The following is a 22,162-nucleotide window of genomic DNA, read 5'->3' as shown; positions in this document are numbered from 1 at the left end:
TAATTTTTGTCTAGGAGCATAATCGAACAGCATCTGCTTTTTGGGCCTTTATTTTTTGGCCGTTGCAAAAGTTTTAAACTTTTTCCATCTTTCTTTGGTTTCTTGAATTATCTTATTACCAATGACTTGCTTAAGTTCACAGGATGGGGTAACTCTACATGGGATTGATCCAGAGCTGTACCTGTTCTCGCCAGCTCTCTCGTTTCCAGGCATATAACTGTGACCTGGTACCCAGCAGAGTCTAATGTTATGCTATGAGCTAACAACCGTTAGTTCTTGGCGATAGTAATATTTACAGGCATCAAATCAGTTACAACTGTCGATATGTGCTTCATCTTGCGGAAAAAAATGCCTCAAAATGCGTCGGAAAGTCCATCTGGCTTGTATTGCTTGTGGGGGGAAGACTGTCAAAAAGTTGTAGTATTTTGAAGGAAGTAAGAACGAGTTACCACTTGTGCATCGATTACGAATTACCATTGCATTCTGATATTTTGTTACGAATTCGCATAAGCAATTGTTAGCTGTTCAAAAATCTTTTATGAATTGTAAGTTTTGCATGTTAAATCTATTATAAAATGTGCTTTAAACAGAGATAGTTAGATAGTTGTTAGGTGCCGATTTTGAATTGTGTATACAGACAGCATAGCCAAAACTTGGATCGTAATTGTTGAATTTTGGCTTGACAAGATGATAAGATCGACACTCGCCATATGGTGTGTCTATGTCGACAGAACCAAACGGAACCAGCTCAGTTTCCCACACATTTCGATTTAAGATCGTCTCCAGTCCATTTAAACTCTTCGCTCTGTTATGTTTGGCCAGGTTTGGGTTAATCCTTTACCAAAGTGTAATGTTATATTTTTAAAATTATAACGATTACTAAAAAGGTTTGAAAATTGAAGAGAATTTTTGGACAACCGAAAAGTATTTCTTTTCTATAATGTTTTTCTCACAAACAATAATTTATCTTTTTATTGTAGAAATCAAATGTTGATACGTGTTAATCAACCTAAAACAACCTGGCCAAAATTGAAGTAAAGTAGTATCACTAATTTAGTACTACTTTAATCGAATTTTTGAAGAAAGAAACATCACCGGTAAACTCGAGACTCGTTGTCAAGTTGTTACCGGGTTGCTGCCACCGTAGATGTGTTAGTTTTTAAATATTTTTCAAAGTTTTTTTTAATATTTTCATCACTTACCACAGAACCAAATTAAATGGCTAATATCTGTTAATAAAACAGACAGTTTCCGTAAATCATTACAATTTAAAACCCAATTGAATTTATTTAATGTTGACACCAAATACTTGCTGTAAAATTCCATAAATATTTAATTTTATTTGTTTATTAAAATTCTGATATCAACTCTTCCTCTTCTAATCAACAAAACCTGCTTGTCATCTCTGTCTAATTTGACATTTCTCATATTTTGCCTGTGTTTTTTTTTGTGTTAAAAGGAAAATTAAAAATCAGTTTTCAGAAGATTTCAGACATGGCGAACCACGTGCATGATACCGTCTTCGAAAGGAGATTACGTCCTATTTATGGTATGAAATAAAAATATATTAAAATAGAAACATAATTTCTATTCAAAATCCTTACAAAACGGTTTTTCTAATCTCATATTTGATTGTTCTCCTTTGTACAGATTCCCTCGAAGTTGGTAATAACAAAAAGGCTCTTCAAGAAGCCGAAAAGCTTCTGAAGAAACAACCGACTTTGATATGTGCCCAGGCACTGAAGGCTCTAGCTCTTCTCAGATTGGGTAAATATGAGGAAAGCAATACCCTGCTAAAGAATATATCACAGGAAAAGCCAACAGACGATTCCACTCTGCAAGTTTTGTCGTTTTGTTACAAAGAAATGGAACAACGTATGTACACATAGTTTTATTTTTTATATGTTTAACTTCCTATTAAAAAAATAATATCTTTTTCCATATTAACGCAACGATAGTGGACAAAATATGTGAATTATACAATCACGCAGCTAAACAGTCGCCCGGTAATGAGGAAATTCTGGCTCATCTATTCATATCATATGTCCGACTGGACGATTATAAAGCACAGCAATCGGTGGCCTTGCAATTGTATCGAGTGAAGCTTATAAATGCATACTATTTCTGGGCTGTAATGAGTGTTGTTCTCCAGGTAATGTTTGTGTATGATTGTGAAAATGTCATTCGAAGAAATTGATACGAACAAAAATTGTGTGCGTTTCTGCATTTCTATAAATAGGGAATTCGTGGACCGGAGAGCAAGAACCCAGATAAACGAAAATTGTATCTAGCTCTGGCGCAACGCATGGTCGATAAAATGATTGCCGAGGACAAGCTTGAAGCCGAACAAGAAGCTCTTCTTTATGTCACTATTTTGGATGAACAAGGCAAGAGTGAGGAAGCTTTGAATTTTCTCAATGGACCTGTTTGTGAAAAATGTTATCCCGGTGCTCCATTATATTTGAAAATTAATCTACTTAAAAAAATGCAAATGTGGGATAAAATTAATGTTATGCTGAAGGAATTGCTGAAAGATGAGTAAGTAGCTAGAAATTTAAATATTTTCGGGTTGTTGAAGTGGAGTTTGTAACAAAAGCTTTTATATCACAACGATATTTTATTAAAAGACGTGCCTCACGACTTAAAAGTTGTAAGAAATTGGCAAAAAGCTGGTGTAAATTGCAAAATAGGTCTCTAAAAAGTATGAAGTCAAAATAAGTTTGGTTTGGTTTTCTTGTGTTTAAAAAGCCATCCAAATATATTTCAATTCATTTTCTTCTCTTTCAAAGATTAAACACTATTTTGTTTAAGCTTCATTTACAATCACTGCAGTTTGAGCTTATGAATATTTGAATAAATTAAAAGCAGTAAAAAGATTAATTTTTTAGAGTCCTGAAATTCTATTATCAGCCTATACCACCTATGTTCGTTTTTAAGGGTTGTCAATTCATTCAAGAGCCATGAAAAAGTGCTCTTAAGATTTGACATTCGATTATTACTTTTAAGCTTCTAACATTTTGTACCAGTATGCAAAAAAACTAAGGTATATTTTGTGGTACCATTTTCTTCAAAAATATGAAACCCAATTTAAATAAGTGTCAGACATATACTAAATACACTGTGGGCTTTTTATATATTTTGAGAATGTACATATTTGAAAACTTAAAATATTTTCTTTCTCCAAACAAACTGAAATAGAAATACTCCAGAGCGATAAGGTGTTGATTTTTTTTTCTTTTGTATCTTTGCCTGTGATTTTGTAAAACTTGCATATAAGCATTTTGAATCTTCTTTGCTTGCGAGCTGTATTATTAATCATCTGAGGAATTTTTTCTTAAAAACTCATAAAGAGTTATAGGTCTGTAAAGATGCTATATGCGATTAATGACAAAGATGGAATAGATCTCCATTCGTACTCCAAATCCGAACGGCTTTTCTATGACAAGAATAACTATTAGCGGATTTGTTGATTCATCGTTTTAAACCAGACTCTGATGGCAATTCAATGCACTAACCCTTACACTATGATGAGATAAGAAGTCCAGAGAACTTGAAATTCAATCTCTCAAACCTTATAAATTGCTTAAGTTATTCTTATAAAAGCTACATCCAACTCTAAACTAGAAAAACGATAAGATTAAGATCAAATTAAAATGTTAAAAACATTCCGTCAACCTCGCCATCACATAAATACCAACAAATTCCTTTCAAACACTTGAATTGAATAATCACGAAGAATACTGACTGAGCATTGCATTTATTGTATACCTATTATTCTATCAAAACAAAAAACAAAACTATATTTAACAATTTTTCGTGTTAAAAATGTGGTTTTCTATTTTTCTCTGAAAAGAGAAGTCACCTTTACAACTTCCAAGATCCAACTATCATTAAATTGTTGTTCCTTTTTTTTTTAATATAATGTTTATTTGCAAATATTTCTTGGCATTGATACATTTATTTAATTTCGAGGCATCACTTTGACATTGATTAATTATTATTCTGAAAAGTTTGTGATGGCTTCGAACATTTGGTTTTTATTTGACGAGAACTCTGAAACTCTCGTAATTAATTTGTAGCATTTACCCATTCCTCGAAAGTATTATTTGGCCATCTTTGCTTTGTTTTTTATTTCTGTTGGTTTGTTGTTCTATTTTTGTTTATATTCATATTCAAAGACAAACATTCTTTTCCTACATTGTTTCTATATAGCTTCATTTCTTTTTGGTTCGTTTTACCTATAATTAGAATCATATAATTCATTTTTTATCAATAGGTACCCCGCAACTAGACAAATGTATTTATTTTATTTTCAATCTATTTTAAGAAACACATAAATTCATTTTCATCAATATCCCGGTAATTCTGATGATAACTCATCGCATAAGTTTTCTTTTTTGCTTTGATGGCAAGATAGAAGTTTAGTTTTTCGATTTTTCAAACGAAAAAGTGTCTTCATATGTTTGTATGTACATACTCGTATAATGTTTTATTGTAAACATATGTTTGATTATACATTGTCGTGTATCCTTTTGAAATTAATCGTTACAAATGTTCAGGATTGGGATGTAATTTGATTAATAAATGTAATATGAACTTATCATTTCTATTGATTTTGTTTTCAATTAATCATATACATATATCAGTACTTTGGTTCCTTATTGAGATTTTAATTGCAACTGCAATTAATAATCTGAGTCAATTGCTTAACTTCCTGCTGACTTTTCAACTTTAATAAAATGATTGTATTGTAATCAATACTGTTTTCAATTAATTCAGATCTCTGATCTTTCTCCACGTTAAAGAAATACCTAATTAATCAACTAAAAATAATTGCTTTAAATAATCAACAGCGAATATATATGTCCCTGTATTATTTTGAAAGTTAAAACCATATGATAAAATAACATTAAAGTCTAGTTAGTCATTTTTTTGTGCCAAGTATGGCTTAAATTTCTAAATTTCTATCCTTGCCCGTTGGATTAATTAACTCTTTACAAAATTGAGCTGATATATTTGCATACTATTTCATTTTTATTTTCAAATAGCTGACCCGGCGAACTCCGTAAATAAGCAGATTTTGGATTAAACTCATTTTTTTATTAAAAAATACAAATACAAAAATTAAGTTTTTTGATGATTCTTTATTGTTAATGTATTTCAGTGCATAGGTTGCACTCTTCAGTAAAGTACATGGTGATACGCGACATTTGTTTGTTTTATTATCAGGCGCAAGAACAAACCACGCAGATGGTCATGCATAGAGTGGTGGCCACACAATTAGAAACGACACCTACATATATATTAATTTAAGTATGCATAACTTTTTTAAAAGAAATTTCTTCAGGTTGAAAAGAAGTTTAATTTATAGCCCATGAATAATAGTACACATTAATAATTAATGCAAGAAAAAAGCTAGACAATATCAAATATAAAAAATAAACATGTATATAATTCAAATCGTGTGTGGCCATACAATTAGAAACAGAACATATAAAATGGTGTTTTATTAATCTTCAATTTAACATAAAGAAAGTATTAATAATTTGTACGGGATCCTTTACTTTGTATAACCGCAGCCAACCGTCTTTCCATACTTTCTACAAAAGCGCGGCAACTTGATGGTAGTATACCCTTCCAGACCTCCTTAAATTTTTTGTAAAGCTCGTTCGAATTTTAAGATTTTTGGACTTTAATCCTCTCTTGACATCTGCCCATAAGTTTTCAATCGGATTCAGGACTTTGCGCAGGCCAATCCAAAACACTGGTTTTTGTATCCGCAAACCACTGCTTTACAATACGTGTAGTGTGTTTCGGATCGTTGTCCTGCAGAAAAACGTAACTAATGGGCATGTGTGCGAATGAATAAGGCTCTATGACATTTTCTAGTATGTCTTTATAAACGTGTTGATCCATTCGACTGTTTATCCTAACTAATGGGTCAACACCACTCCAAGAAAATGCACCCGAAACCATTATGTTTCCTCTTTCATGTTTCAGGGTCTTCAGCGTGTATTTTGGGTCTAATTCTTTTTTCTGAGGACGTATAAGGTACAAATTACTGTCTGACCCAAACAAATTGAATTTAGATTCAGCACTCTACGAGTATTTTTTTCCAAAATTTTAAGGTTTTATTTGAGTGCTGTCTAGCGAAAGTCAATCGAGTTCTAAGAGGCGACGCCTTATGATTCTAGCTGACAGTTCTCGACCGATTTGGGGCGTAACAATATCTTTTATCATACCAGAATTCAAGAAAGGATCAGCCTTGCTGATTCTGCATATCATTTATTTTTGCCCATTTTTTGGCACTGTATTATAATTAATATTGTAAAAAAAATGAAAATATAATGAAAACAATCAACTCACACAAAACAAATTCACTGATTCTAGTTGTCGTTTCTAATTTTCTGTCCAGCAAAAATGTCGATTTTAAATCAATTCCCTAAAATAACCACGTTTTGACAACTTCCCGCGTTCAAGAAAACACATGATTGGAACACACATGTCAGCCACTATCGACTAACGGTACTAGCCAAACACAGTGGTGCTTAAAAAAAATCTTATTGATGGAAATATTAACAATATCTCGTTTCTAAATGTGTGGCCACAACTGTAAGTGATCATGGGAAAATCATGGATATTCCAGATTCGAACCAAAAAATTTCAAGGGATTGCCTTGTGATTTTTGTAAATGATCATAACGATTGCAAACCCCCTTGTTGGTTTATGTTTTGAAACGAATAGTTGGTTGTTTCATCTTTTCTCCAATGATATCATTCTGAATCCTTTATCCTTAGCCACTAACATTACTCGCTCACTCAACAATTCATTGTTAGTTAGAAATAATGTTTGAGAATACTTTTTTGATAATTTTGTCTTTCCTCATATCAGTTCCAGCATAGTAGTTGATTATGCAATTTCACTTTACTGATAACTATAGATTATTGATTTCTGACTAAATTCACAATTAACAAATTTTAATTTATCAAATTTTTAATTAAGACGCTTTATATCACGTCAAACGGGAAGTTAGTCGAACGGGATGAAAAGTATTCTATGTCCGTCTCTTGGTTCAATTTCCACCCAAATTGTTGCAGCCCTTCTTGGAATATAAATTGTATGAATATAAAAAGATTATATTATGAGAGGTTTATATTGACAAAATTTGCGATTCCAGAGTCATTTCGTCGGGTTCAAAAATTAAATCAGGTCTTTGATAACTTTTCTCAAAAAGTTCATCAAGATCTTTAAGGAATACCCTTCCGAATCTTAACATTCTAGACCCGGCCAACCCGGCATTTACAGAAAAAGGGAATCATCGGTGTTCTTTCATATTGGCCTACGGCAGTGAGTATTGTGAGCGATAGCCAGCTTTGCTGCATGCTCTCTTATCGGCCAATGTCCATTACATTATGCAGTGACCTTGGTTGTATCATTCCTGGGTCGGCATAAAAGTAAGGCATAAGGGCTTTTGTTATAGGTAGGTAATATCTGTTCCACCTGCGGTTGGATTCTGTCAGAAAAATTGAAAGTTTGCCCTTCATAGCTCTAAGAGCAATATTAACCCTTTCCTCAAATGAGCTATGGTGGGTCCATCCTTGCCAAAACAACTCATCAACCCGTTCATTTTCTTCAATGAAACTATAACCTGGAACCTAAAAAAGAATCACTCGGAGGTTGATGTTGGACTGGTCCCGATATTGTTGGACCAGTTTAGGGGATGTTGTGGCCGAATTGATAGCATTTTGCATGCTGCTCTGATTGCTAGCAATTCAGCTTGAAATACATTGAGTAAGTCAGATAGCCGAAAAGACATAGACACATTTTAGTACTCCCGACTAAAATCGACAATCCAACTTTGACCCGTCTGTCGTAACCATGCCATCAATCCATTCTCACAGGAAAGATTTAAAATATTTACTGAGGTTCAAGCCCTTATCGTTAGGGCTCTAACCAGTTCTTGTTTTGTTTACTTATCAGTTTAATTTGAGATCTAGAATGATTTCGAAGTGAAGGTGGTTGTAGCTATGAGTGCGTAGATCATATTTTGGCGATGAAATCATTTTCAGGCCGTGTAAAAGTCTCTTCTTCGTTTGAATTGCAGAGTACAGTTTAGATTTGCAGTTTCTGTCCTTCGTGTTCCATTGAGTATAATGAGCCCTGCCCTTGCTTTCAGTATCCAGCGAATTTTGGAGACATCCCATTCATCCGAGACGTAAAGTTCACCAGCATTATAATCAAGCAAATGGTATAAGCTGCGTTTTCTCGTTTGTTGTGCTCTTTGCAGAGACTGCAGAGAATGTGTAAAAGTCTCTTCTTCGTTTGAATTGCAGAGTACAGTTTAGATTTTCAGTTTCTGTCCTTCGTGTTCCATTGATTATAATGAGCCCTGCCCTTGCTTTCAGTATCCAGCGAATTTTGGAGACATCCCAGTCATCCGAGACGTAAAGTTCACCAGTATTATAATCAAGCAAATGGTATAAGCTGTGTGGTCTCGTTTGTTGTGCTCTTTGCAGAGACTTTAAGTGCTCGGGATCGATTATTTTAACTGCTACGCCATCCACAACCAGCTTAAACAGGGTTTTGTTGGTCACGATCTCATCCAACTGTCTTACATCTTACCGATTGAGGCTATTTTCCCAACTGTTATTTGCGTAAGCACTGAAAACTCTTCACACATAGTACATATGACATTTCATCGTGTACTCAAAGACAGGTTTCAAAAGGCATTCAAGGTTCAAGACATAGTTAGACGTCAAACTTGGCAGACCCAGTACTTTTTTGTAGAAGTACCTTTGCATCTTTTCAACTTCATCATGTTGTAAATCCCCCCATACTTGTGCTCCATAACCGATAACAGCCCTGGTAACCGCGTTGAAGATATCCATCTTAGAAGTTAATTTGACATCTTTATTAGTGATAAACCCATTCCACGTCAAATTTAAGCTCTGTTTAGCTTGTTTAGCTCGTTCTTTGAAGTGCTCCGTTAGGCTTAGTCCGGAAGTTAGCCATATACCAAGGTACTTGTATTTCCTAACAACTTTAATGGTTGCTCCGTTGAACTTCCAATTTTCTGGTTGGCTAAGTCTACCACCTCTTTTTCTAAATACCATCACTTTCGATTTCTCCAGGTTTATAACAAGATTCCACCGTTGACAGTATTATGCCATCTTATTTATCATGCCTTGTAGTATGTCTGGCTTATCAGCTATTAGCACAATGTCATCCGCATACATTAGCAATCGAATTTGCATTCCATTCACCGAAAACCCCCTCCTATGAACTCATGGATATCATTTATAAGAGTGCGAAAAATAGTGGACTCAGCAAGCAACCTTGTTTATCACCCATCGTTGTTTCAAACCAGTTCCTAATCCCATACCGCAGCTGTTGTTTTATCATACAGATCTCTTATAATTCAGATGAGTTTCTCAGAAATCCCTAAGATTTTGCAGTTTGTATAAAAGTGCTCTTTGGTCGATATAGTCAAACGCCGCTTTAAAGTCAATGAAGAAACAGTAAACTTTCTTGTTGTCATTCATTTGAAGTTTTATGATATCGTAGAGGTTAAGCAGATTATCAGCAGTGTTGTGGCCTTCTCAAAATCCAGCTTGGAACTTATTTAGGATACTATATTTCTTTTCCCATTGCTGTAGTCTTGTTAATAGAACTCCGTCAAAGCTTTTTGCAATAGTGTCCATAAACGATATCCCTCTATAGTTTTGGACGATGTTCTGATCACCTTTTTGTAAATTGGTAAAATAATAGTTTTTTTGAAATCTGATTCCACTTTTCCACATTCGAGCATTCGATTAAAAAGTTTAGCTAATATACTTATTACTGATTGTGGGGCTTTGGTAAGGAACTCATATGGCACTCGGTCTTGACCTGGCGCTTTATTCCTTTTTGTATTTTGAAGAAATTCATTTAATTCGTTGACCGTGAAGGGGTTTGCGAGAAGACGAACAGCTAGATTTTGAGGTGTGGTTTCGATATGCGTGGGTTGAGTAGCACCAAGAAATATTCTTTAAAGTCTCACTAGTCAAAACATTTCCTTTCACAAATACAGTTGTTTCGCGAAATCCTCAAATTAGCCTTTGTACTTTGCTGTTTGTTACCTTGTCCTTTGATTTCCTGGCGTTAAGTGCAACGATTTCATGTGAGATTTTTTAGTTTTCTCCTACTCTGACGTTGAAATCCCCTAAGACAATGCAGTTCATAATGTAGCCATCTTCAAGACATCTACCAAAATAGCGGAAGTCTTCTTCCCATCTGTTACAGTGTATATACAATGGCAAGATATGCACAGATTTCCTGTTATTATTTGCACTAAACTCTTGTCCATTAATTTTATAAAGCTTGCCTTCAAAAAAGATGAATTTGAACGTATTCCATAAACTACCCCTCTACTTGCTCTTCCAAATCTGGAGGTTTTAACTGCACGAATCCATAGCAATTTATACCCCTTGAAAAATTTTGAGAACCTATCAAAATTATCCTTCAATAAGAAAGAATATTTCAAAGCTGCAAAAAGCTACAAAGTTTTATTTCCTGAGCCATGTACATTGTACGATAACATTTTTATTTTTGCTTTTTAACAGTTTTTATTTCAATAATCTTAATTCTACTTATTCTACAATCACGACAGACTTCAGGTTGCTAATTTGGGCTTTAAATAAGGTCCAAATTCTCAAGATTCTGGTTGTATATTTCTTCCAAAACAGGTTTGCCGCTTCAGTTCCGCATTTGAATTCTCCATCCACCACAGAAAAGACTTTTCCTTCGATTTCGATCCGGTTTTTTAATTTACTTCCTGATTTTAGAAAATGCTTAAAGGGTTAAAACAAGAACTATCGTTCTCTTTCAACTACTACCTTTTTGAAGCAAATATTAAAAATTAAAGTGCTTTTTTAGATTTATTACAAATTCTTTTTTGTTCCTATAGACCTTAAAATGCCATGTTTTGATTTGTTCATTTTTTATAAATATATAAACATACATCCGTGAAATAAATCAAGACTGTTATCAGTTTGGCGCTGCTTCAACGTACATCGTCAAAATTTTTAATTTTTAGGAAACCTTTTAAATGGAATATATGATTCATGTGGTTTTCATATCAGTTGAGAACTGATTATTTTAGAATGTGGTGCTTTGATTGCTGCTTTTTTTTCTGTTAAGCTCAAAACCTTGCAGTTTTTTTTTCTAGTTGAAAAAACTCAATTTTTGCTTTTATAAAAAAAAGCTTTAGCTTTTATTCCAATATTATATATTTTGGGAAAACTAAATCAAAATTATATTTTATAAATTTCAGAGCAACACAAGTCTCGAAGTAATTTTTTTTTAGTCTGCGGATTTAAAAAAATTTTAAGGATTTTGGGTTAACCTCTTCGTAATTTATTTCTGTAAAGGTCGTTGACGACTTGATCGATTTTATTTTTTGAACTTTGAAAAATGGTACTAGTACTTGAAATTCTATTTTATTCAAAACATCTTACATCACAATTATTAACATTAAGATTAATGATATTTTCTTTCTTGTACAGTCGAGACCGTTGGGATTATTACCAAGATTTTTTAACCAGTTGTTTTGAATTACACAAATCTCGAAGCGGTACTGAAAGTATTGAAGATGGCATATCCAATATGGATGAATGTCACGACTTTTTATGTCAGGTATGTTGCTGTTTTTTGTTTTAAAATTAGTTTAATTGTTAAATTTGTCAATACTTTTGTTTATTAAAGTTAATTGAAGGTGACGGCAAGCGTGTACGAGGACCATATCTCGCTCGTCTTGAGTTGCACAAGCGTATGCGCGCCAATCAAATGGACGCCCAAGAACTTCTAGGTGATTTCATACAGCTAATAATTGAATATTTTCGGCTTTTCGGAGATAAGTCTTGCTGTACTTCTGATGTTACATTATTCCTTACATCAGTTTCATTGGAAGACCGGCTTTTACTTGCGAATAAGTTGCTTCAAGAAACTGGAATATCTTCAACATCATTGCCCCAAAATGTAAGATGGTTATTTATTATTATAAATATTTACTATTTGTTTATGAATAGATATAACCTCAATTTTACTTTCAGAAGGAACAGATGCAAAAGCACATATGCTCACTACAAATTTCCAGAATTTGTGGTCATTATGTGGACCTGGAGACGGAGCATTTGATTGCATTTTATACAGCTTTGCGTTTGCATTACGAACACGGACTCAGTGCTTTTGGCAAGAATCTCTTGCCGACAGATATGGGACCATCGGATCCATATGCATTGCTTGCTGGTGAGTACTAACGTATATTTTTCATTTAAAAAATGTATTTATTTCCAATTTTTTTTACAGCAAATGTTATGTACGACGTTTGTGTGAGAGAACAAAGATCAGACAAGCTCTTCGAAGCACTGTGTCTTCTGCAATATGTTCTCAAAAACAGTCCCAGTAATTTTCACGTTAAGCTTTTGTGCTTGAAAATTTATCATATTTTCGGGTGCATCACAGGTGCGCAGCAAATGTACGAGTCAATCGATATAAAACACATTCAGCTGGACTCAATGGGTTATATTCATTGCAATTTGCTTCCACTGTGTGGCCGTCCATCAATAGCTCGTGTCGTCTTTGATACAACATTGAAGTTTTTCACCAACAGCTATAAGGAACGCTTAGAATACATCGCATTGACCTATCGCTACTGTTCCTTTTCAAAACTTCAAGAATTTCTCAATTTTAAGGAGCGACTGACAAATAGTTTGCATTTTGTGTCCATCTCGGTTGAAGCACAACTCGCCGATTTGGTTTCTTTGTTCGGATCGGTTCAACAAAATCTTAATACGTATAGTTTAATGAGCATAGAACCTCAAGATGACCGAATCAATTGGAATGGCCTATCTGATAATCGTGATCTACCAGCTATCGTACGTTGGGATCCTGTACATCTTGTAAGTCATGAACAACATCAGAGGGAAACTATCGAACAAGAGCTCGAAGCGCTACAGTTACGTTCGTTGATGTTGAGACTGGTAGCATCATTTGTCGATCTTTATCATTTCAACAATAGTAGCAACATCAACAACAGCAGTGAAAAGACAAAAGGTGAATCTAATAATTCAAAAGACACTGAAACTGTGGAGGTGCTGCGCGAAGGCTGGGAAGGACTATTCCAACGAATACGCTTGATGAAATATGAAAAAATTTCAAATCAGTTTCTAGTCAATTTGCTACCATCGCGTCTTCATTTGATGCTCGATCTGCCATATGAGAAATTCTTCAGTGATTTGGCAGGTTTTATATTGGATTTGCATATAGGCTGTATTAAGATGGAGCAATGTAAAGTGATAAGTAACAATGTGGATGATGTGGTTGCTGTGTTTTTGGATGCTATTAAAGAAAGTAATAATAGCGAAGATAATCTTTGGTGTCGACGGTCGGTTCAGCAGAGAATTTCAGTTGCCATTGAGGTAAATTTTGAAAAATAAATTATTTTGATTACATTTAATTTTGATTGTTTCCTATTTAGATTCTATCCCTTTATGCCTTTATTTTGTCAATTTGCCACGAGAGATTCGCGATATCATCACAAAATTCACAAAATAAAAAGCAGAAAAAGAAGGATAACAAATCAAATCAGAATGATGAGAATTTGGCTACAAATATCATGAACGAAAAGGAACGAATGCAGCTGATAGTTGAATTAATGCGCCATCTTAAGCAACATTTACAAAATTGTGCTAATTCTCTTGGTAAGTTTAACATAAATCAAAATAATTTTTTTCACAAAATTCTATCAACTCTGCATACTTAGATAAGAGAATACTTATAAGAGTTTTAGCTATCTTAAGGATAAATCGAATGTGGAACTTATACTTTTAAATTCAACTTACTTAAGGTAGCACTGCAGCCCTGTGTAAACGAGGCCCTCATCCAAAAATCTACTTAATCTAGGTTGGCCCCTAGCTCAAATTGCTCACTCCAAGTTGGGTGAATTCCCTTCCCACTTGTGTGCGCCACCTGATCCGTGGCCTTCCTCTGCTGCATTATCTTCTGTTCGAAGAATTGCCGGGCCGGAGCATTGTTTCTATGCCATCTGCGTAACACAGCCATCTCAGGCTCTGGACTTACATTCTTTTTTTTATATTGTGCGCGCACTAAAGGAGTTATGAATACCCTTATAATGATTGAACACAGTGCGAGCAAATAGGAATGGAGGGTAGGATAAGAAAGGAGAAACCGATGCACTCTAGTTTTGAATGTCTGCACATTATAATGAGTGGGAAATATTGAGCCTGGTAAAGCATTCCATAATCGTGTAGTGCGGCTAAAGAAATAATCTCTGTTCTTAACAGTACGTCCGAAATTGGACTAATGGTAAACTTATGGGCATTCCCAGCAGTACGGATATTACGGTTGAATTGTTTAAGGGGCGGAATTCAACTGGCTATTTCGCTAGAGCATTGTTTATAAAAATAACGATAAAACAATGACAGGCATAAGACCTTGTGGCGGTGTTCAAGAGAAGCTAATGTCTCGGTAAGAGGACGATCTCCAATCATTTTTAGAGCTCTTTTGTCAATTCTATCCAGAAGACTCAAGTACGTTATTGGAGCACCAGTTCAAATTTGGAAATTTTACTCAAGTTTTGGATGAATATAGGCTTTATAAATTATAGCCAGATCAGAAGGGGTAGACAACTTTTTGCATCTTCGGAGAAAACCTAAACACATAGCAGCATTTTTAGCGACGTCAAATATGTGATCACTCCACAACAAGTGGTTTGTAATGCACATTCCTAGGACTGATAGCTGTTTAGTCTCCTCGATGCAAGTACCACTCATGGATAGTGGCATTGGGACAGAGTTACGCTTTTGCGATAGTAGAGAGCATTGAGTTTTCGAAGCATTACTACACGGTTTTTGATTCCCCATTGAACAATGCTGTCAAGATCAGAATTTAATGAGCTTATCATACGCTGCTGTTTAAATTCCACATCCGAAGGACAAGGATGAGAATCTAGAAATGAATATGAAAAGCTGAGGGTAATGTCGTCAGCGAAACAATTTAGTGGGTTAGAAGTTTCAGACTTTATTAAAACAAAGAAGAGCGTCGGAGACAAAACAGAGCCCTGGGCATACCAGCATTTATTTTATGAATATCAGATTTGAACCGGTCATATACTTCTTGAATTGAACGGTCCGAAAGGTAATTTCTAACCCAACAAAGAAGAGATTCATCGATACCAAAAGCACGCATTTTCGATAAAAGAGCTTGATGCCAAACTCTATCTATGCCTTTCAAATATCAAGTGTAATAATCTTACTTTCTCCAAAACGATGTAAAGATTTGTTCCACTGTTCGGTGAGATAAACCATGAGATCACCATTGGACCTATTGCAACGATACTGTCGGTCATTAAGAAGCTTCCGTTCTTCAAGATATTTCTTAAGCTGAAAATTGATCAGCGTTTCCATGACCTTGGAAAGAAGAGACGTAAGTGCAATAGGACAATTGTTTGAGGGGGATGAGGATTCGCCTTTTTTAGGGACAGGCTGGACAAATGCAGTTTTTCATCCGCTCGGAAAGAGACGAGTAGAATAGGACAGATGGAAAAGCTTACGCAGTGGTCTTCTCCTCCACTTAAGTTCTATGCATACGGGACCGTAGATCACGGATCATAGTGCATGTTTTTGCACAGTATAGTATATAGAGGGTCATATATAACGACACTTAGATTGCTCAAAATAGAGCTTAACCGCTCAGAGAAATTCATTGTTTGATATGAGTTCTGTTTTTTGCGTCTAGAGTAGAGCCCAGGACTCCTAAATTCTAAAATTTACTTCTGTCTGATTGTGACGTTTGGTCCGAGACGTTTCGGTGTTGCAATTTCTTTTTTGATGATAGACATATACTCTGTTTTACCCTTACTGTCTGCTCTGTCTCAATACTCACAAAACCCGATGTTCATTGTTTTTTTTCCAAGATCTGTTGTAATGTGAAATTTTGATTTACTATGCACTCTCCTGGTCTAAAGCCACACTGATAAGGATCAGGTTGTTGACGACGGGCCTTAGGCGTTCATATATTGCGTTCAAATTTCTAGAGTTTGGCTCATAGGAACGTATAGCCTCATAAGTTTATTTGCTTCGATGTGTTTTGAAAAGAAATATGAATACGGAAAGTTCTAAATTCTAAGCAAATTAACTTACAGGTACATTTTGTTGTCACAATATAACGAATGATGTTTGAAGATTCTGAGCAAATGTTGGTTGCAGCTGCTCCTACAAATTCGGATTAGTGCTATTTTGTCATACTCTCTAAAATTTCGGCTAGTATCTCCAGTATGCCAACCCAAGTGGGCTTTATTGTTGTTGGCGGTTAATTGACTGGACCCAAAAGTGAAATTAACGGTTTACCGATTGGTCCATTGTTATGCGTGCTGTGCCGCAAGTTTTTTATCGTAGCACGGCAGCGCTCACCAATCTCAGTAACGTTGAGATTCGCATCATCTATAAAGAAGTGACTTTTTCGTGGATGCATTGGTAGCTCTTGCAATGCTTTTAGCTTCGCTTCTCCAAATACTGCTGTTTTGCGTGTTCACGTATCCATTTAACCAGAAATGATCTTTAAGAAAAAAAGTGACTCTTCCACCAACTTTTTAAAAACTCATTCACCAAAAATTCGGCGTTGTGTAGGTCGTTCGATTTCAAATCTTGCACCAGCTGTATTTTGAAATATTTTGTACTGAAATTCTTCAGAAAAATTTTCCACGTAGTGAATAAATAGAAGCTCAATTGTTGCTAACATTTTCCGAATCGATAATTCACCGTTATCACTAACAATACAGCTGCGATAGGTAGATAGGTTAGGTTAGGTTGGAGTGGCTGTCCAAATGTCAGATGGCATTTGTTGTTTCTAAAGCATATTGCTTGAGAAGATATTTGCATGTAGCAAATGGTGTTCCTATGGTATGTTTTTGTCTAACATAAGGCAGACGTGTTCCGTCTTTGGCGAGCTCATCGGCTTTGCAATTTCCCGGAATGTCTCTGTGGCCCGGCACCCAAATGAGGTGAATGTTAAACTGTTCCGTCATCTCATTCAGAGATGATCGACAATCGTGGACTGTTTGAGAGTTTGTGGAGACAGACGCGAGAGATTTAAGAGCGGCTTGGCTGTCTGAGAAGATTTGTATATCCTTACAAGATATAACGTTTTCTTCGAGCCATTATAGTGCTTCTTTAATCGCCATTACTTCTGCCTGGAATACACTACATTGATTGGGAAGTCTATAGGATAGACTGAGATTCAGTTGTTCTGAAAAGATACCACTTCCAACTCCGTGATCGGTCTTTGAACCGTCAGTATAGAAGTGTTCCGCATCGTCTTCCAGGGGTCTCTCTTCTACCCAGGAGGATCTTGAATGGATGGACACATGGAATCTTTTACCAAATACCATTTTTGAGGTGGTATAGTCTAAGCGATCTGGGATAGATCTGAAATTGTCTAGAATAGTAGTATGTCCAGTATTGTTACTGGTCCATTGAGAGGTGGTTCTAAGCCTTACACATGAGTTGGCAGCCACCTTTTTAGAGAAGATGTCAAGTGGTGTTAGGTTTAAAAGCACTTCCAGTGCTGCGGTTGTTGTTGAGCGAAGTGCTCCTGTGATGCACATACCTGCTGACCGTTGGACTTTGATGAGCTTATTTAGATTTACCATCTTGTCCAGTGCGGTCCACAATACTACGGCTCCATAAATGAGTATCGGCCTAATTACCGAAGTGTATAGCCAGTGGGTTAATTTGGGGGGGGGGGGGGGGGGAACCAGTGGGTTAATTTGTGGGGGGGCCCATTTTGATCCTATGGCCTTTTTACAAGTAAAAAGCGCTACAGTAGCCTTTTTGACTCTTTCATCAATATTTGCCTTCCAATTTAGTTTTTTATGTAAAATGAGGTCCAAATATTTGGCTTGATCGTTAAAGCTTAATGGTATTCCTCTAATCTTGGGTGGGCTAATCTGAGGAATTTTATATCTTCCCGAAAAGAGTATTAATTCTGTTTTGTGTGGGTTGACGTCCAATCCACATTGCTTAACCCATTTAGTTAGCCTGTTTAGGGCATTTTGTAGTAGTTCCGAGAGAACTTGGGGGTGCTTCCCAGATACGGATATCGCAAAGTCGTCAGCATAGGCAATCACCTTAAAACCCTCTGCTTCCAATGCTGTAAGTAGGTCGTTTACTACCATGTTCCATAAAAGAGGCGAAAGGACTCCACCTTTGGGAGTGCCTCGATTCACCGATCTGGTGGTAGTAAAACTTCTCATGTTAGAAATTATTGTCCTGCTTTTGAGCATGAGACTTATAAGATCTATGAGTGACTTCTCTAATTTCAGCTTATCCATTGCTGTTGTGATCGCCTGGTAACTGACGTTGTTGAAAGCTCCTTCAATATCTAGGAACGCTACAGGTTATATTCTTTGTATTCGAGGGAATGTTCAATAGTACGTACCAGCGAGTGAAGTGCTGATTCTACTGATTTTCCCTTAGAGTAAGCATGTTGAGCTGTGGAAATGAGATGGTTTTAAATTATGTCTGATATAAATTTCAATCAATCTTTCCAACGTTTTAAAAAGGAAGGATGTTAGGCTGATTGGTCGTAGATTTTTAGGGTTAACGTGTGAGGGTTTCCCTGCTTTGGGAATGAAGACTACTTTTGCCATTATCCAGGCTTTGGGAATATATCTCAACCTTACACAGCTTGTCAGAATGATTTCCAATGGTGGAATAATCATGTCTGAGCATTTTTGTAGTTCGGCCGTAATGATTCCGTCTGGTCCTAGAGATTTATATGGATCAAAGCTGTCTAATTGCAGTTTTTCCCGCGTTATTAGATCAACTAAATCGCAGCAGGTAGATTAAAATGGAAGAAGCGCGCGATGAACTTTCTTAACAGAGTATGCATTTTAATAATAAAATTCATTAATTTGCAAGCGTTTTTAGTCTGTTAAACGATTAATGGTTAAATTATAGACCAAACTGAAGATGTTTGATCGTTTAAGGATGTGTTGCACAAGAGCCGCTTATGAATAGAGTCGAAGACTGAATCATCAGAATTCGTTTTGTGACTTTAACTATCAAACGGTCAGAGAAGTTATTTTCAAGAAGAGGGCATAACTTTAAAAATCCATATTTCTACTAATAATACCGTTTCATTCTATTAATCATTATATTTATATTTTTTACCATTGTTATTAAATTATATTTTCAAACGTTTATTTTCAGCTGGTTGGAAGCCACCTCACATACCAACAAATTTAGTCTCGTGCATGGCTGATATGTCACTGAATCCAGATGTTGAAACAAGCCTACTTAGTGAAGTAGCAATCACATTTAAGGACAGCCATGACCAAACTATCACAGAATTGAAAAATCTAATCAAGGACAAAATTCGCATGGTGAACAAGTGATAGCAGCGAAAATAGACAAAAAGAAACAAAAACAAAAAACTTATACCAACGCCTAGAAAGCTATTAAAAATGAGAGATGCATACATATACATATACATAGATTGGGATAGAGAAGAATCGAATTTTTGAAATTATTCAAATTTCTTCAATATTTACATATATAAATAATAATGTAATAGAAATAACTTACTTTGATAGTATTGTTTGTACCTAAAAAAAAGAAACACACACACAGTTATTTGATTTATTTGCCAAAGGAACCAAAATTCTTTAAAAATAACATCCCAAAGTTTTTGCTGAAAAGATGTTAAAATTAGTTTTTATATATACATATATATATTTTTTAATTTGTTGATTCTTCTTTTTATTTTAGGTACATAAAAAATACGTATACTCTCCCGTCGTGCTCCCAAGGAATGTGTTGTTCTAAATTCAACTAAAAAAAAATAAAACAAAACAAAACAAAAATCCTATTTATTGATAATTATGTTAATTATATAACCTGCAAAACCCAATTTGTTTTAATATTGATAATTATAAGAAGTAGCTTTTAGATATTTCGTTTTTAAGTCAGTCTACAACAAACAATATGTTTACATAAAATAAAAGCAAACAAAAATAAATTAAACTAATTAATGGTTTTATTCTTCTACTCTGAACATCAAACTTGTCGAGTTGTAAAGCTGAGTAAGGTCAATGATTCTCGAGAATTTTCTGCAGATGAGTGCTGAAACTGGAGGACTTTCTTATCCCTCTACCTTCCCAGAATCATCGCCCACTCCCACTTAAACAAGGCATACCAGCCTCAATCCCGTCAAGAAACAAGCCAGTTTCAAACTTTTACAACTTTTTGAATAGTTATATCTCGAAAACGGTGGCTCGTATAAAAAAAAGTATTAAATAATTTTTTGTATATAATTTTATGATCTACATTTTTGTTTGAAATATTTCTATTATAAAACTAACCGTTTTGCTGAAAATCGCGAAAAACTCGTTTTTTTTTTACATTTGACCTTGAATCAAATTTTTTCCTTACAGGGGAAAGATGGGGAACTTTCAAATTTTGTTTTTAATGATTTTTACCGATTTTCAAATTGGTGGGAATTTAGGTAACTTCGAATGTCTAAATTAACCGGACAAACTTTTGTTATCTAAAGATTTTTTTATTTCTGGTCCACTTTAATAACGATTCTTAAATACAATCACTTGGCCTTATAGATTTTTCGTACCCCAATAAAGATCAATAAATTGTTGTAAGACAAACGGAACAAGAGAGAGAAATTTAGTCTATCAGTTCTAAAAACATTAGATAAAACAAAACGGGTGCCATTCCTTTATATTAATTTTTCATAAAAACAGACGGAACAGTGGTGTTTTTTTTCTGTCCTTATCATTATTTCGCTGAGTGTATTATGTACAGTCCCTGGCCATATTATAAGACGCACTGCAGAATTTTTATAATTATTAGATTATACGCAATATTTACATTTTACATTTTTATGCAAGATGGTGCTCTATGCCACACAGCCCGGTCCATAAAAACTTATTAGAGGGAAGAAAACATCCCTCTGTTGGTCTGGCCGGGAATCATCCCTAATATAAACCCAGTTGAAAACGTGTGGGAGCTGATGAAGAGGAAAGTAGCTAAAGATGCCGTCACTTATTGAAAGAGTAATTCTCGTGTGGAATCACCACCTACAAATGCAGGAAACAGTCAAACAACAACAACAAACAAACATCGTTAGTAACAAGTGCACAAAGCGTTCCCAAAAATCCCAAGTGAACATAAAAAATAATGTTTTTTTGTGGAAAATGCTTGTTTTAATACTGTTACTATTGAATAGTGAACTCTTCAAAAAAGTTTAAATCTACACTTTGTACATCATTAAATATACTACAAAATAACTTATCAACTTTCTACGAGCAAGCGTTTAGAAGTTACACCGCTTAAAACAATTGTACAATAACATACCTATAAACAGTATAAATTTACACGTGAATTTCAATGTTTTTTACATATGTCATTTTGATTGTTTAATTGTAACATTTCTTTTATAAAATAACATGAATCAATGCATTTTTATTCAGCAGCAAGAGAACTAATGTGCATGCATAATTTCCTAGAGTTAAATGTAAACAAATGACCTTTTCGCGCAAACAATTCCCATCTGATAGTGTATACTACTTCCTTAATGACGCCGTTAACATAGTGGATTCTATTAGAGATCTTGGTATTATGCGCGACAAACACCTGAATCTCCACCCCCATTTGGACCAAATTATTAATAAAGCTTATAGATATCTCGGTTTTATTAAGAGATGGTCAAAAGAATTTTCCAATCCCTATGTAACTAAAGCACTTTACATTTCCCTAGTCCGTCCTCAACTTGAATATGCATGCCAAGTATGGTCTCCCTTTTATGAAAACCATTCACTTAGAATTGAAAATGTTCAAAGACGGTTCGTTCGATTTGCCTTATGTGGCCTCCCATGGGATGATACATCCAATGTGCCTCCTTATACCGATCGACTAAAACTGATAGGTTTGCAACACTTATATATTATAAGTGCAAAAAAGCAGTTGTTAGTTCTTGTACATTAAAGAGCTTTTATGTGGGCCTTAGGAAACTTTATTTGAGTTCAAATATGTTAAAACAATGATGATTAGGTTCTACTATATTTTTGGAGAAATTATATTTCTAAAATTTA

The 22,162-nt window shown here is 34.9% G+C and overlaps 1 protein-coding gene across 1 annotated transcript; it reads left to right on the top strand.

The window, feature by feature from the left end:
• Positions 1-1,176: 1,176 nt before the first annotated feature.
• LOC129940052 (phagocyte signaling-impaired protein) lies at positions 1,177-20,085 on the top strand. Its single transcript, XM_056048276.1, has 10 exons — positions 1,177-1,549; positions 1,651-1,875; positions 1,959-2,152; positions 2,240-2,538; positions 11,544-11,673; positions 11,743-12,015; positions 12,090-12,285; positions 12,346-13,457; positions 13,517-13,739; positions 19,269-20,085. The coding sequence occupies exons 1-10, from the start codon at positions 1,495-1,497 to the stop codon at positions 19,451-19,453; spliced, it is 2,892 nt and encodes a 963-aa protein (XP_055904251.1). The 5' UTR covers positions 1,177-1,494; the 3' UTR covers positions 19,454-20,085.
• The last annotated feature ends 2,077 nt before the right edge of the window (positions 20,086-22,162 follow it).

Source organism: Eupeodes corollae, chromosome 1 (assembly GCF_945859685.1).
Source record: "Eupeodes corollae chromosome 1, idEupCoro1.1, whole genome shotgun sequence".
NCBI classification, from domain to species: domain Eukaryota; kingdom Metazoa; phylum Arthropoda; class Insecta; order Diptera; family Syrphidae; genus Eupeodes; species Eupeodes corollae.
This window is presented reverse-complemented; position numbering and strand designations above follow the sequence as displayed.

What these genes read in the sequence shown, in the direction of transcription:
- LOC129940052 (XM_056048276.1), top strand. Translation starts at nt 1,495, where the DNA reads ATGGCGAACCACGTGCATGATACCGTCTTCGAAAGGAGATTACGTCCT. An exon ending in GAGATTACGTCCTATTTATG is followed by an intron (nt 1,550 to 1,650) that starts GTATGAAATAAA and finishes TCCTTTGTACAG; the next exon opens with ATTCCCTCGAAGTTGGTAAT. An exon ending in TAATGAGTGTTGTTCTCCAG is followed by an intron (nt 2,153 to 2,239) that starts GTAATGTTTGTG and finishes TTCTATAAATAG; the next exon opens with GGAATTCGTGGACCGGAGAG.